Below are 15,064 nucleotides of genomic sequence, written 5' to 3' on the forward strand. Positions count from 1 at the left end.
TCGACCGGTGGGCGTGGCTCTGCCGGTCGCCGGGGCAGGAAGGGAGGCGGCCGTAGTGCCATTCTTAAAGGGGACCCGTGCGAAGGCGAGAGGCTGCTGACGGCCGGAAGGAAAATGGTGAGTTGCCGCGGGGGAGGGTGGGGGCCAGAGGGCCGGGCCAGCCGGCCGGGCTTTCCTGTTTGCCGGAGCCCATCGTCTCGGCGGGCCCCACCCGGCTGCCGGCTGGGCGCCCCCCGGCCGCGCCCCGCCGCCGGGCTGCACCTTCCCTGCGCTCCCGAGGCCGGCCCGCTCGCTGGTCCCCTGGCTGGGCAGGGGCTTCCAGAGCCCGAGCCGATGGGTGTCCTATGAGCCCGAGATCGGGCCCCCAACGGAGGCCTCCCCGGACGCCAGCTTCGCTGCCCACGGCCCTGCCAGCCCCGAGGACCCGGTGCCTGTGGGCGATTGCCGGGAGCTCTCGGCTTGCCTCGGGGCTTCCTCTGTGTCCCGGGTATCCCCAAGGCTTTAAAAACCTCGCCTCGTTGACTTCGAGTTAAGGGAATCGGGGACCTTTTTGCTCAAGGCTTTGGGGCTTGGCTGGCTGCACTGAGAGTCGAAAGCTTTTGGGTTTTGCGCTTTCGGGGTGTGTGTGGGGTGGGGGGGGGAGGTGGGCTGTGGCTTCCATTCTTGCAAGGCTTGAGGACCCCAGGGGCAAAACTAAACTGGAGGAATAAATGAATTAATTGTCCGACAGGATCTTTTCGATTCTTTTTACCGTTGTTCCCCCGCCCCCCTCCCCCATGCTCATTTCTTTCAGTAGAGATAAAACACAAGCAGTATCCTTCAGTGCCCGTCTCAGACCCCCTGCTGCTCGAGGCTGAGCCCGCGAACGGACCAGGTCGCTGACTCAGTTCTCTCTCCTCCCTCCCGACCTTTCAGCTGCGCGCCCGGGTTCCGGCCGCTCACTTACCCCGTAAGCACTTAAACGCTCGTGCTTACCGGGGGAGGGGGGGGGGGGCTTCTGATTCTCGAACTCTCCTGCCTTCCTCCAGCTTCTGTTGCTCAGTCTGCGTCCTAAGCACCCACCCCTTCCCTGGGCAAGCACACGCCGCAGCCTACCGTGCCCCATTCATGGTCTCATCTCTCTTCTCCATCCTTTCTTACCCGCGCTCAGGGCTTTAGTTAGCACCTGCCCATCCGCAGGCTTTGCCTCTGAGGTCCAGTTCAGACCGATCTATCTTTTACGCTTATTAGCTAACACCCCACCCCCATCCCCCCCACCCCCAGCCCAGGGAAGCTTTTCACCTCCAAACGCTGCAGCTCAGGAGCGCTTCCCCCTCAAACCCGGTCTTCAGTGTGTGTTAACAGAGCCAGGCAGCACTGTTCCCCTCTGTTATTCAAGTGGGAAGCCTGGCCGTCATCTTCACATCCCATTTTCCTAACGCACCTGGCCCCAACAGTTCCCCTGTTTCCCTGGCACCTTTATAGTGGTGAAGAGAGTGGGCTTAGAGAGAGGTCTGTTTGGCTGGGTTTGAAGCCTGGCTCCAGAGTTGCATAACTTTGGGGGAAGAAACTTAATCTCTCTTAAGACTTTTTCTTGCAAATGGAAATAATGACCACTCCTTTGGGATTTTTTTTTTTTTTAAGTTGGGCAGGAGATCCATGTAAAGGATATAGCCCAGCGTTTCTTTCCTGGTGTTTAATACGTGCTATTATTAGCAGTTTTCACCTACCTCGTTTTCTTTTCTTCAACCTGATATACTTTACGTTTCTCACCTGAGCCACTAGCCGGTTAGCTAGTCTTGCTCTTTCATCCCAACTCTGCCTGTTTTCTCCAAGCACATTTGATCATGTGTCCTGTCAGCACTCTGCTCGAAATTCCCTACTCAGAGGAGACCACACTCTAGTCCAGATTATTCTCTATTCCTGAGTCACAGTGACCTATCACTATCTTGGATGTGTCATGCACACTTTAATCAAAGGGCCATTGCATATAGTTTTGGTCCTTCAGATGTGTTCTTCAAAGGCCTGTAATCTTGCTTCTTCACTAGTCATACCGTCTCCGTCTATCATGTGTGTCTCCTTTCTACCTTTTCTTGTGAACACAAGTGCACTTAAAAAAATTGTTTTTTTGTTTTAAATTTTAAATTTTTGCAAAAAAATTTTGATCTGTTGGACTCAAGTCACACCCAGAGGCGCTCAGGACTTACTCCTGGCTCTGTGCTCAGGGATCATTCCTGGTGGGGCTCCGGAAATGGTATAGGATGCCAAGATGGAACCCAGGTCAGCCTCCTGCAAGACAGTCTCCTACCTACCTACTGTACTTTTACTATGAATGGACATAAGTCTTTCCTAACTGGACTGTAAGGTAAACACCTTGAAGACATGCCTACATTCTCTTTATTTTACATGATTGTCTTCCTGGCACTTAAATTAGTTTTGACACTCCTTAAATATTTAAACCAACGAATGAAGACAACCTCAGCTCTTTCCTTTGTGTCTCAACATTTGCATACAGTTGTTTTTAAGGCTTTGTGGTCATTCTTAAATCCTTCTACCAACTGAACCTGAGTTCATTTTCTTATTAGTAGTTTTGGCTTTCTTTTGGTATTGGGAGGGATGAAAATGCAGAAAACATTGCTATCTGAGTTTAATCACAGCATGTTTCTCACTTAGTTTCTTAATCCTTGGAATGTCTGTTGCTCAAGAAGTTCTGGATATCAGAGGTAGAAAATAAGAACTTCATGATAAGTTGGCGTTGCTCAAATGCCCAAATATTTAGTCGTTCATAGTTTCATTAATGAGTTCTACTTTTGATTGGACAGAAAATTGAAGTACTGATTACTGATTCTGATTTCTGTGTGTGTTTTTTTTTCAAGATGGGAAAAAAAGTGGACCATAGTTTAATACTTCTGGAAACACTGACTTAGCATCTGTTCTCTCTCTTTTTAAAAATAAATGTTTTTGTTTTGGGACCACACCCAGCAATCCTCAGGGCTAGCTCCTGGCTCTGCACACAGGAATCAGTTCTGGTGGAACTTGGGGATTATCTGTGGTGCCCAGGATCAGAACTGGGTCAGCCATGTACAAGGCAAGCGACCTACCGATACTTTCTCTCCGACCTCTGATTTTCCTTTTCTTCCTGAAGAATGCAAAAACCATTTTATTATCTAACAGTGAATAGTGATCCTTGACTTATTCCATATTCTTTTCTTTCTCCCTCGTTCTGATGACATGCTTCATTATTTTGTTGTTATTCTTTGGAATGCTTGTTATCCAAAGAGTTAATGTATACGCATCATGTAGACACAAATGTTGATTTAAAAGCTTTTTGAAGAGTTATATGTATCCTGACGAAATATGTCCAAAGCCCTAAGTTCAATTCCTGGCACTATATGGCCTCCCAAGCACCATTGGTCATGACCCTGGTGGCCCCTGAACTGTTAAAACTCCACCTCCCAAAGAGTTTATGTGTCACTTTAATGCTTTCACAAATGGAATTTGTAAGTTTCCATGTGCCTCCTATAAGTTTTTTGTTTGTTTGTTTGTTCTAACACATATATTGAAGTCATAGAATTTTATACATAGGTGATTTTTTTTTTTCTTTTCTAGAGTGAGTCTTTGGTAGTCTGTGATGTTGCTGAAGATTTAGTGGAAAAGCTGAGAAAGTTTCGTTTTCGCAAAGAAACGAACAATGCTGCCATTATAAGTAAGTTAACTGTGATTACTTCAGTTACATGGTCTTAGTTAATTTTATCTTCCAGCTATTGAATAAGCCTGAATCTCTAGAATATATTTCACATCTGTTTAACTGCCCTTCCCTTTTAGATCATTGAAAAAACTTTTCCAAGTTCTCAGCTGCCCCCATTGCTCTAGGGAATGACATTGTTCAGTAACCCACCCAACTTCATCCCTTAACTTCTTGGGAGACTTAATATAGTGTGCCCATGCATCCTCCAACGAAAAACTTTACCTAATCTAATGGTTTGACATTTGTCTTCAAAGTAATTTGGGAATTATTTTTATTCTAGACTTGAATTCTAGTTGCATGGAGTGTACTTTTAAGTGTCATCAATTATTGACAAGGGAAAGAATGATTTACATATTGCCTCTTCCATTGTGAGTCGTTTTGGTGATATTAAATATGTGGGTAGCATTTTAGAAAGAGAAAGGATGAGGGAGTGAAGATGTAAAACTATAGATTGTGCTAACAGTTCTGTTTGGTGGGTGTGAATTAATGAAGTGGAGGCAAAGCAATTTGTCATGAATTCTGGTTTTTTATAAATTAAAGAAGTGTAAGCATATCGTTCTTAAAGGTAAAAATGTCTTAGTGCTATTTTGTTACAAAAGGTAAAGAGATCATAGTGTATCTCACAGGATATACTATGAAATTAGTGCAAAAACTAAAAATTGTGGCTTTTCAGAGTAATGGGAGAGAGTAGAGACAGGTTATGTCAACATATGTTGATGTTTTTGTATAATATCATGTATATTAAGGTATAATATATCATTATTATTTGGTAACTCATTTTGTCAAACTTAATTATGCTGGAATCCTTCCTTACTCTGGAGAAGTTGGTAATCTGCTACTGGCTGTATCCTCAGCTGTGGTCTGTTTTAAAATTCTGTCATATTACATAGACCATATCAGCACCCACTTCCCCAGCCCTCAGATTTTGTTATTGGGCCACACCTGGCGGTGCTTAGGATTTAACTCCTGCCTCTGCACTCAGGAAACACTCCTGGCAATGCTCAGGGAACTGCTGCAGTTTGCCGGGGATCAAGCCCGTGTCGACCACATACAAGGCATTTGCCTATCTGCTGTACTATTGCTCTGGTCCCTCTCTTTTCTTTTTTTTTTTCTTTTTCTTTTTTTTTTTTAAATCATAGGAAGTTTGCATTTGAGCTACTAAGTTCTTTATGTGCACAGTAAAGGTATGAAGTTGACATAAAATTCTAAATAAGCACATCAAGTGCTGGAAATTGTTGGTAGTGGCTTTGAAACTTCAGATGAATGAAAAGCAAAGCTGGTTTATAGACTATAAACTAAACCTTGAATTTTATGCTTATATTTCTGATGTTTCTTTTTTTTTTTCCTTTTTTTTGCTTTTTGGGGCCATACCTGTCATGCTTTGGGAGGATTACTCCAGGCTCTGTGCTTAGGAATTACTCCTGGTAGAGTTTGGGGGGGACCATTTGGGATGCTGTGGATTGAGATCTGGTCGGCCATATGCAAGGCAAGAGCTCTACCCACTGTCCTGTTGTTCTGGCCCTGATATTTTATTTTCTGTATCAAAAAAGGACTATAACTCTGTGGGTTGGGTAGGTAAAGATTGTATTAGAATCACAATGCTAATACTTATTATTGTTATTTTTTTAGTGAAGATTGATAAGGATAAAAGCCTGGTGGTACTGGATGAAGAGCTTGAGGTTTGCTTGATGAACTTATCACAATTTTATAGTTAAGCAATTATCATTGCTCACAATATGCTAGCTATATTACCTGTACTTCGGAAATGAATCTGAACCTTTGAATGCCTGCTTATTAGGAATGAAAAGCATGTACTAATTGTTATGTTGCTAAATTAGTAACCATCTTTAAAACATTAACAAAATCCAGTCTAATAAGTGATCGAAGTTAAGGCTATGTGCCCAATAAAATTAGCTTTTTAACTTCTGGATTTCTTTGTTAGTAAGTTAAAAATGAAACCTTTTATCTTGAGTGTTTAGTTTGTCAAAGTAAGTCACTTACTTCGAATGAAAAGAAATTAATGTCTTCTCTGATGGGTAGACTTTTCTTACTCAGTATTTTCCTGATGACTAGAACATAAGCATGATCTACTATGCCTTTTTAGTTGATAAATAAATCTAGATTGAGTGGGTTCTTCAATCTAGTGAGGTTAAGGTTTTAATAACTAGTTTATGTACAATTGAGTAAGATAAAATGTTATGTTGTAGTATATGTTTATGAGTCAGTGCTTACTAGTGGAATAGGTATTTAGTGTCTCATGGGCTTCTAGGTAAGAAAATGCTTAGAAATTGTTTTTCTTTTTGGTACTAGGGCATTTCACCAGATGAACTTAAAGATGAACTACCTGAACGACAACCTCGATATCCTTTTCTTAATGTTTGCGAAAGATGAGTTTTCTTTTAAGAGTCAGAGTCTTATTTATGATGTGTGTGTGGGGGTGGGGGAGTCATCTGGCACACTCAGTGATGCTCTGGGTTACTCCTGGCTCTGTATGCAGAAATTACTCCTGGTGGTGCTCTGGACCATATGGGATTCCAGACATTGAACCTGGGTCGGATGCATGCTACTGACCCATTCTACTGTCGCTCTGATGTTCATCTTAAAGACATCTTACAAAATTTCTTTCTTTACCATGACCATAACCAAATTAAAATAAAATAAGCATGCACACAGTCCCTGGCACTGGGGAAAAAAATATGTGTACACACATATGCACACACACACACACACCGTGCACACACACAGGGGAAAAATGTATACACACACACACATGCACACGCACACACATAATGAACTAAGATAAATGAAAAGTTGATGTGTAGTGAATGAGTTTTACTTTGTTTCAGTGCGAGGGATTGAACCCAGGGTCTCATATGCAAGACCTATGTTCTACCACTGAACTTGACAGTATTCCTTGTTCCTGAATTAGGTCCTTTTGAAAAAATGGTATAGTTGAGCCAGAGTGATGGTACAGTGGCTTGGGCACTTCCCTTAGTAAGCCCTGAGCACCACATGTATGCTCACACACACACATGTACACACATACACGTTAGCAGTTGAGAAAAATCTATGAAAAACAATGTTTTAAATAATTTTCTAATTATAAATATGATCTTTAAAACTTAGGTAACCCTGTATAATTTTGTGCAGAAAGATAGCTGATGAAGAGTGGCCTAATGATTGAGATAGAAATTTACCTTTTGCTGATCTCACAGATTTTGGGTTTTTGTTTGTTTTTTTTTAGAACATTGTTGGTAAGTACTTGTCTCAAAGCAGTACTTTTAGTTTCTTTAACTTGAGAAAAACCTTCATTGTGTATAGTTATAAATATCAACATGATGATGGAAGAGTTTCATATCCTCTGTGTTTTATTTTCTCTAGTCCTGTAGGTAAGTGAATTTCTCTAAATAGTGTATATTTGGTTTTGAATTAAGTATAATGTTTTTAATACTAGACAAATGTTATGCTTTTTTAGAAATGAAAGTGTTGAATAAATTGAAGTCTGTGTGCACACACTCACACTTGGATGTATCACTGGAAATAAATTCCTCTAAAGCATCATCTCATAGAATTACCTTATTTACTTACAATAAAATCCTGGCAATCTCGCAATGGGGGGGAGAGGGGAAGAACCGGCCCTGCTTCCTGCCCTAATGGGACCCCAGCGGCCTCCCACGTACAGCTCCCCCGCTCCTGAACAGCCATGATTCCAGAGGCACGCAAACCAATCTTGGAATGCAGCAGCCACTGGCAGAAATACCTCTGGTCTTAATACCAGAATCCCAAAACTGGGTGGCCAATTTCACGACCGTGCAACATCATATGCTCATTGTTAGCAACAATAGAAAACATACGATCTAATGATGCCATTCTGACAGGTCTGACTGTTGGGGGGAAAATTCCAAATAATGATAGTGAGTTTTCAGTCAAAATCATCTGCCACACAGGCAGAGGGGGAGAGGAAGGGAGGGTGTCTGGGGTTCTTGGTGGTGGATCATGTGCACTGGTGAAGGGATGGGTGTTTGATCATTGCATGACTGAGACTTGATCCTGAAAGCCCTGTAACTGTTCTCACGGTGTCTCAATTTAAAAACATCAAGTTAAGGGGCTGGAGCAATAGCACAGCGGATAGGGCATTTGCCTTGCACCTGGCTGACCCGGGTTTGATTCCCAGCATCCCGTATGGTCCCCCGAGCACTGCCAGGAGTAACCCCTGTGCATTGCTGGGTGTGACCCAAAAAGCAAAAAAAAAAAACCATCAAGTTAAAATAAATAAATAAAAAGAAAGGTATAAAATAAAATCCCGGCAGAGTAATTAATTGTTTATTTTTATTTTATTTTATTTTTTTGGGTTTTTGGGTCACACCCGGCGATGCACAGGGGTTACTCCTGGCTCTTCACTCGGGAATCACCCCTGGCGGTGCTCAGGGGACCATATGGGATTAGAACCCGGGTCGGCCGCGTGCAAGGCAAACGCCCTACCCGCTGTTCTATCGCTTCAGCCCCAGAGTAATTAATTGTTTAATTAAATCATGAACACATTTTAAGGAATTTAAAATGACATTTTGAAATATCAAAAGTGCATTAAAAATTTTTGTTTCTAAGTGTGTGAACTTTGATATGTATTTGTGTTTCTTTAAAATAGCAGTTACCAAAGATTTCATCTTGAGAATGAATAGTCCCAGCATTGCTTACATTGGATATTAAAATGGCTTATTGATATTTAAGGTATCCATTATCATTGGAACTCCCAGTCCCACCACCATTCAAGCTCACAGACTTTACTATTTACTAAACTTTACTATTCGTATTGCTTACTTAGCACTTAAAATATACTACACTATATTTATAATTTAATCTATAAACAGACTAACTTTTTTTCAAGGACAAAAATTCCTGCCTTATTGACTCACCACTGTCAAAAGACTTTATATATGAGGCATCATAAAATTGATCTTGATATTTAATACCAGGTTGAGATACTGCTGAAAAGTTTCAAACATTTACAAGGCTCTAAAAATCAAGATCTATAGAGATCTAGTTCCATTTAACATACTGACCTGTAGATTTATTTGTAATTCAGCTGTATCTCTTTGTGCAGGCAGTATGCATCAGGAGACTCAAAAAGCAGCCAGTTTACATTTTGACTAAAATGTATGAGTTTAGTAGGGGAGGGGGGAATAATAAATGTGTCATTAAAAACAGTTAAGTAAGTACAGAGCCTGAGTAGCCCTGAGGACTGCTAGATGTGGCCCCAATCGCTGTTCCTCCCTCCCTAACCTCACCTGCCCCCCCCAATAAAAAAACATTAAGTGAAAACCCATTACTTCTTCAAATTTTGAGTCTCATTTTTATTCTAATCTCTCTTCCAGGATGTAAGCCTGAACAACAGATGATGTATGCTGGGAGTAAGAATAAGCTAGTCCAAACAGCTGAGCTAACCAAGGTGGTGTTTATATTTTGACTTACTTTTTAAGATGGTGTTTTCCCTTAGTATGTTGGGCAATTGTTAAAATAATCTGAAGAATTAAGTATTTTTCTGCAGGTGAGTTATTTAAACTCGAGTAGCAAATTAGTCAAAGCTTTTTAATTAGTTGGAAATAAAATTACAGATGTCTTTAATTTTAAAAAATGTGGGTTTTGAGTGGTATCTCTAAGTGGATTAGAATAAATCACATTAAAAATGTGGGCGGCTTTAGAACAGACATGAACTATTCAATTTATTGAGAGGTGTTTGTCATTGGTAATGTAACTTCTAATAGATAAGTAGGCATAAGGTGCTTCTCTGAGCTCTTTTCTGTAGGCTGAATGAACATTTTTAATGAAGTTTCCTATTGTACAGTTAATTGTTGATTCTGAATCTAATATTTAATTGCTATGATACTTTCAGTGTTTGTTGTATTAAGCTGGAACATTCTCATGAGTTACTAATTTTAAGGGTTAATTGTGTCCCCATGGGTTCTATGGTAATTTTTGAAGGCTAAAGATAAGAGGGGTACTTGCTTTCAGACTTTCAACTTCCACATGTTTAAGATGAAACAGTATATACAGTTTTAAAATAGAATATGAGGGGTCAGAGAGATACTACAGAGATTATGGCACTTGCCTTGCATACTGCCAACTCTGGTTCGATCCCTGGCAAATGATCCTCCGAGCACTGCCAGGACTGCTCCCTGAGTATAGAGTCAGGAGTTAGCAACTGCCAGGTAATGGTCCCAAAGCATAATAACAATAATGATGATGATAGTAAATTTAAATAGAATATGACCACTAAAATGGTATTAAACAACATCTCCTTTCAGATTTCATTTTTCAGGCAGTCAGTGTTTTCCCCTGAGGTGTTTATTCAACTCAGGGATAGATTAAGCACCATCTGCTTTTTCCCCTTCACCCATGCTTGCTGCTGATGCTACCAGCCTACCTACAGAAACACACTTTTCCTCATTTGTACCATAGAACACCTGGAGTTGCTCTAAGGGTTTGAGTGGTTAAGTAGACCCATTAACAGCTTAATGCCTCTCTGCCTTGGGCATGCCTTGAATTGTTACTTTTATAAAGTATCTTATGACAGCCTTGTCATGTTGATAGTGTTTCTGTTTTGAACAAGGGAAAACTAAAATTCAAAAGATGAATGATTTCTCTGTGGTAAATAATGGTAAATGCAGAGCTAGGATTCAAACTCAAATCTGTTCTTAAATCCCATCTTTTTTTGCTGCATTTCATTATCTCCCTTGTAACTCTAATACTATCTTCATTTCGTGTCCTAATTCTTCCTTGGAGATTTATGACTGTCGGCTTCTAATCCATATCAAAACAAGTTATAGTTAGTTGTTTTTTCCGACTAACAAAGCTTGTGTACTTCCAGTTCCCGATTAATTTCAGTTATGCATACTTAGGATATCATTTTTAGTGGGGAAGATTCACAAAAACTGTTCCTTTATAATATGTGTAGATTTATGCTTTAAGAGAACTTTTGGTTTTATGCCATCTTGATTGTTAGATTTCGGTTGCTGAACTTCCCCAAAGATGTCTATCTAATTTATAAAAAACTATCTAATTTACACAGATTAAGCCATGAGAGTTTGAAAAGAGAATTTGATATACAGTATAATTCTTTTGTGAGGGAAATTGTCAGAGTATGACCTCCTTTTTTTTTTTCTGTAGGTATTTGAAATAAGAAATACTGAAGACCTAACTGAAGAATGGTTACGTGAGAAACTTGGATTTTTCCACTAATGTGAACTTCTGTGTTTCTAAAGTATTTATGTATTAACCTGACCATACTGGAACCAGACATAAATACTTATTTATGCCTAAAAATGCACTGTTACTTACAGTTTGTTTCCTGCAGTAAAGAAAAAATTCTTCATTTGTTCAAAGTTTGAACAAAGGGGAAATCATCTTCATAGTAATCAAACTTTGTAAAGTGTTTCCTTATATTTGTAATTGTTAGGTGGACTACTTCTCTCCAGGGACTTTTTGCACTCTGTGACTAATTTCTATAACTTCTGGTTCAGAATTTGTTACTATTTGCAGACACCATTGGAAAATGGGTATTAGATTGTGATGGATAACAGTTGCCTCCTTTTGACAAATACTGGATATTAGTTTATATAAAAATAGCATAATATCATTTGTCAAATATTTTAAATTAATTTGGGGTAAAATACTTCCTTGAGTGTCCCAGTTTTGAGCCATGAATGATAACTGAGTAATCTGCATTACAAGTAACTTTTTATCAATTTCATGCCTCTTTTGTTTTTCTGTATCTTTTTAATCAAGTCCAGAATTTTTTTTCTTAAACTACTCATTGTTAAGGCATGGGAAGTATATTTCATAATAAAGTTTTAACTCTTAAGTTTTCTTCTTATGGAAAATAGTATTAGTCTTAGACATGAAGGGTTGTAATAATTAAGGACTTTATTCTTAGATCTGTCATTCTAGCTAATTTTGAATATAGGTTATTAATACTTTATTTAGAAAACAATGTCATGTGAACAGTAGTTATTTAGATATGTTAATACTGTGCCTTTGATTTATTAGCTTTAAAGTTAATTTAAGACTTTTACACTGCCAGTATTCCAGATTTGGTGAAATTAATACTTTTATAAAGGGTCCAAATAAAACAATTTTCTAATATGTGTATCTGAAATTTGTAATAAATCAGCTTTCTATTTTAAAAATTCCAACTATCTTGCACTGATGAATTTCTGGGAGTTGAGAGATACAGTTTTAGAATATATTTGTGATGAAATCTTGGCCACAGTTAATAAAAATACATCAGTTGAAATTGCATTTGATATTCTAAACATAAAGATATTCTCAACTGGACACTTATTAAAGTGATAGTATTCTTCGCATAAGTCAAGGACCGATATATACAGTGTGCACTTAAAGTAAATACATATGTTCATTTGTCAAAATGCCTAAGACTCTAAAGAAAACTAAATTTTGGAGAGTGACTTTTGTTTTATTTTGGTCTTTGTTTATGGACCACACCTGGCAATGCTCTGCACTCAGGAATCACTCCTGGCAGTGCTTGGGGGACCATATGAGGTGCTAGGGATTGAATCTGAGTTGGTTATTTGCAAGGCAAATGCCTTACCTGCTGTACTATCTCTTCATTCAAAAGGAGAGTGTTTTCTTACATTGCCTCTCTTAGTAATTTCAACACAAGCATAGGATTTTTTTTTTAATGTTGGCATATTTTAAATCATGTTCTTTGCATTTTTGGAGGTTTCTTATGCCAACTTTAGTAAAGGAGGTCAAGATAGTTGGAATTTTCATAAGATTGAATCGAGCCATTACTGTTCCCAGCACTGTTTGGCTTCACAAATTCAAAATAGGTAGTAATAGGAAGTTAGTTGGAGATGAGGAAGTGCTTGTGTGGGTGTTTATTTTGGTTAGGGTATGGGAAGGATTCTTTATTCCAGTTTCCAGAGAGTGAGAGAGAGAACTTCGCCCAGGAAGTTTAAGCATTCTTTATACAGCTATTTTGATATGGGTAATAATGCTTACAATTCTGCCAGAAAAAAAAAAATGTAACCCAAGTAACTGGAGAGTGTTTTTAATGTTTTTTGAATGAAGGAATTGACATTTTGTTTCACCTGGTTTGCAGCAATAAGAGAAAATAGCCAGTGCTACAAGAATGTATTTTTTGGTGAGGTTCCTTGTTTTGTCTTGCATGTCTTAGTATTTCTTTTAAATATGTAAGTCTTCCATCTTGACAGACACCTAAGACATCTAAAGAACAGTAGTCCCCCTGTTCTTTTCAAAGGGAAGAAGAGCTGTGAAGGGCCAAGCTGTTTTGAGCTTGTCCAACTCTTACTGGTAATGTGTTTTGCAAGACAATAGACTGAGGCTAAGGGATTTGTAGAACATTTTTCACTCCCTCTATTTTAGAGGAAGTTTTACAAAACCCAACTCTAGAGTGTTCTCAGGATTTTATAGAAATTTCCCTGTCTTTCAACCAAATTTTGCATTGTTATTTTCAAGTATATTTCCTCTTCAGTCTTTTCTTGCTTTCTCAAATAGTAATTCCAGATTTTATAATTCCAAATTTTACATTCCTTATCTTTCTGGTACAGCCATTCCCATTTCATCTTCAATTAATCTTTCCTTTTTGGCTGCAGCTATTGTCCTGGGAACCTCCTTCATACTCTTAAGTCACCATTAGTTGTTGGCTTGCATAAGTTTGGCATAGCATCTAATGTGGTCAAAATAGAACCAACTGATAATCACAGAATGTTTTTAGTATGGTTTTTTTTTGTGGCAGCATAAATGACATGAAGAAAACTGTTCTCAGGTTACTATGCTGAAATTCCAAAATGTCAGAGTTTTGAATAATATTCAATAATATTCACTTTGTTTTAGTGTTGAAACAGGTATGTTAGGAAGAAAGCTGGTTGACTGTTATTGTTTGACATCTGAAATAAATGTTCAAATTGTCTATTTCTAAAAAAGTTTACTAAATTCCCAGTGGAATTAAATATATACTTGTTTACGCTGATGTAATTTAAAAAAATTTTTTTTTTGCCATTACTCAATAATATTTGTTGCAAAATGTCTCTCAGCACTTTTCTCTCCCGTTTTATCTCCTATTTTTAGGAGTCAAATGTAGCCATAAACTGTATCCTGGTCTGATACTTTAACTAAAAAAAAAAAAATTCAATTAAGGGGAGTTGATTGCCAGATTAAATTTGGCTACCTTTTTTCCCCATCCATATAGGCAGTGAAGAAGGTATACTTAAGATAACATTTGGACTGCTTTTAAAGCCCAAGCAATGTCATTAATCTTAATATGGACTAGTGATGACAAATAGATATTTTCATGAGTTTAATTGCTGATACTTGGTGGAAGTAGAGTAACTCAGTCTATCAATTCAAGTATCTTGGTACAATTGCTTTCCTTGTTTAATAAACTGATAGTACTGGAATCTACAGAATATGAGCCTTTGCAACATATGTGAAGAAGTATCTCAAACATTTCTGGACAAGTCTGATGTATTTCTGGAAGAATGTAAATTTAGGCTACTTAACATCAGTGGTCTCAAGTGGAATATTCTTGAGAAATTTGTTTCCTATTACGTCATTTGACATTTCAATACAGTGATTATGTTCCTATAATATTTAAAATAACCACAAGGTGTGATAGAAACTGTTTTCTTGCTTTTTTTTTAAATGTAGTTTGTACACATATAATTACTTGAATATCATTTGAGATTACCAACAGACTAGGGAAGTTCCCACTGGTTTAGATGGTCCAATGGTAACTCATTTCAGGAGGCTTGAAACATTAATGGTTTAGTCTTGTGAATATTAACAATTTCCTGTCATCGTTTAACAAAGTCAGCAGCTGACACAACTTCTTAAGCTGTGGTTTCAGTCTCTGCTAGTTCATATTGCATGTTTATTTTGGACAGTCTTCTGTTAAGCATGGTGCTTGTACTGGTTTAAATAAAATGTTAACATGAAAGGATTTCTAATTTTTTTGTTTTTCACTCGACTCTGGTTACGTGCCTGGCCTAATTGTGGTATTTGTGTGATACAGTTTGTCTCCAAAAGCTTAGTGGCAAAATACACAAGAATCAAGCCATGGAGAGTAGAAGAATATATTCTCTCTGTGTATGAAGCCTTGGGTTCCATTTTTGACACTAAACCAGTAAATAAAGGAAAATCAGCGGGACTCACTTGGCATTGTAAGATTAGGGAAGAAAAATAAAAAGATAACGAAAACAGTTGTGGTGTTGGAATGATTTGTCTGTAGGGGCAGAGGCTATTGCTTAAAATGATGAATTCTTGCTTTCAAAGGGAAAAGTAGAAGATAGAGGGACCATA

At 38.5% G+C, this 15,064-nt stretch overlaps 1 protein-coding gene across 1 annotated transcript; it reads left to right on the forward strand.

Moving 5' to 3' along the window:
- On the forward strand, positions 1-14,705 carry GMFB (glia maturation factor beta). The gene is given in 8 exon segments (XM_004601754.2): positions 1-117; positions 3,589-3,685; positions 5,357-5,406; positions 6,038-6,087; positions 7,034-7,116; positions 9,100-9,173; positions 10,892-10,957; positions 10,959-14,705. Coding segments are annotated over 8 exon segments (465 nt in total). The 5' UTR covers positions 1-114; the 3' UTR covers positions 11,001-14,705.
- Positions 14,706-15,064: the final 359 nt, after the last annotated feature.

This window comes from Sorex araneus, chromosome 3, assembly GCF_027595985.1.
Source record: "Sorex araneus isolate mSorAra2 chromosome 3, mSorAra2.pri, whole genome shotgun sequence".
NCBI lineage: Eukaryota > Metazoa > Chordata > Mammalia > Eulipotyphla > Soricidae > Sorex > Sorex araneus.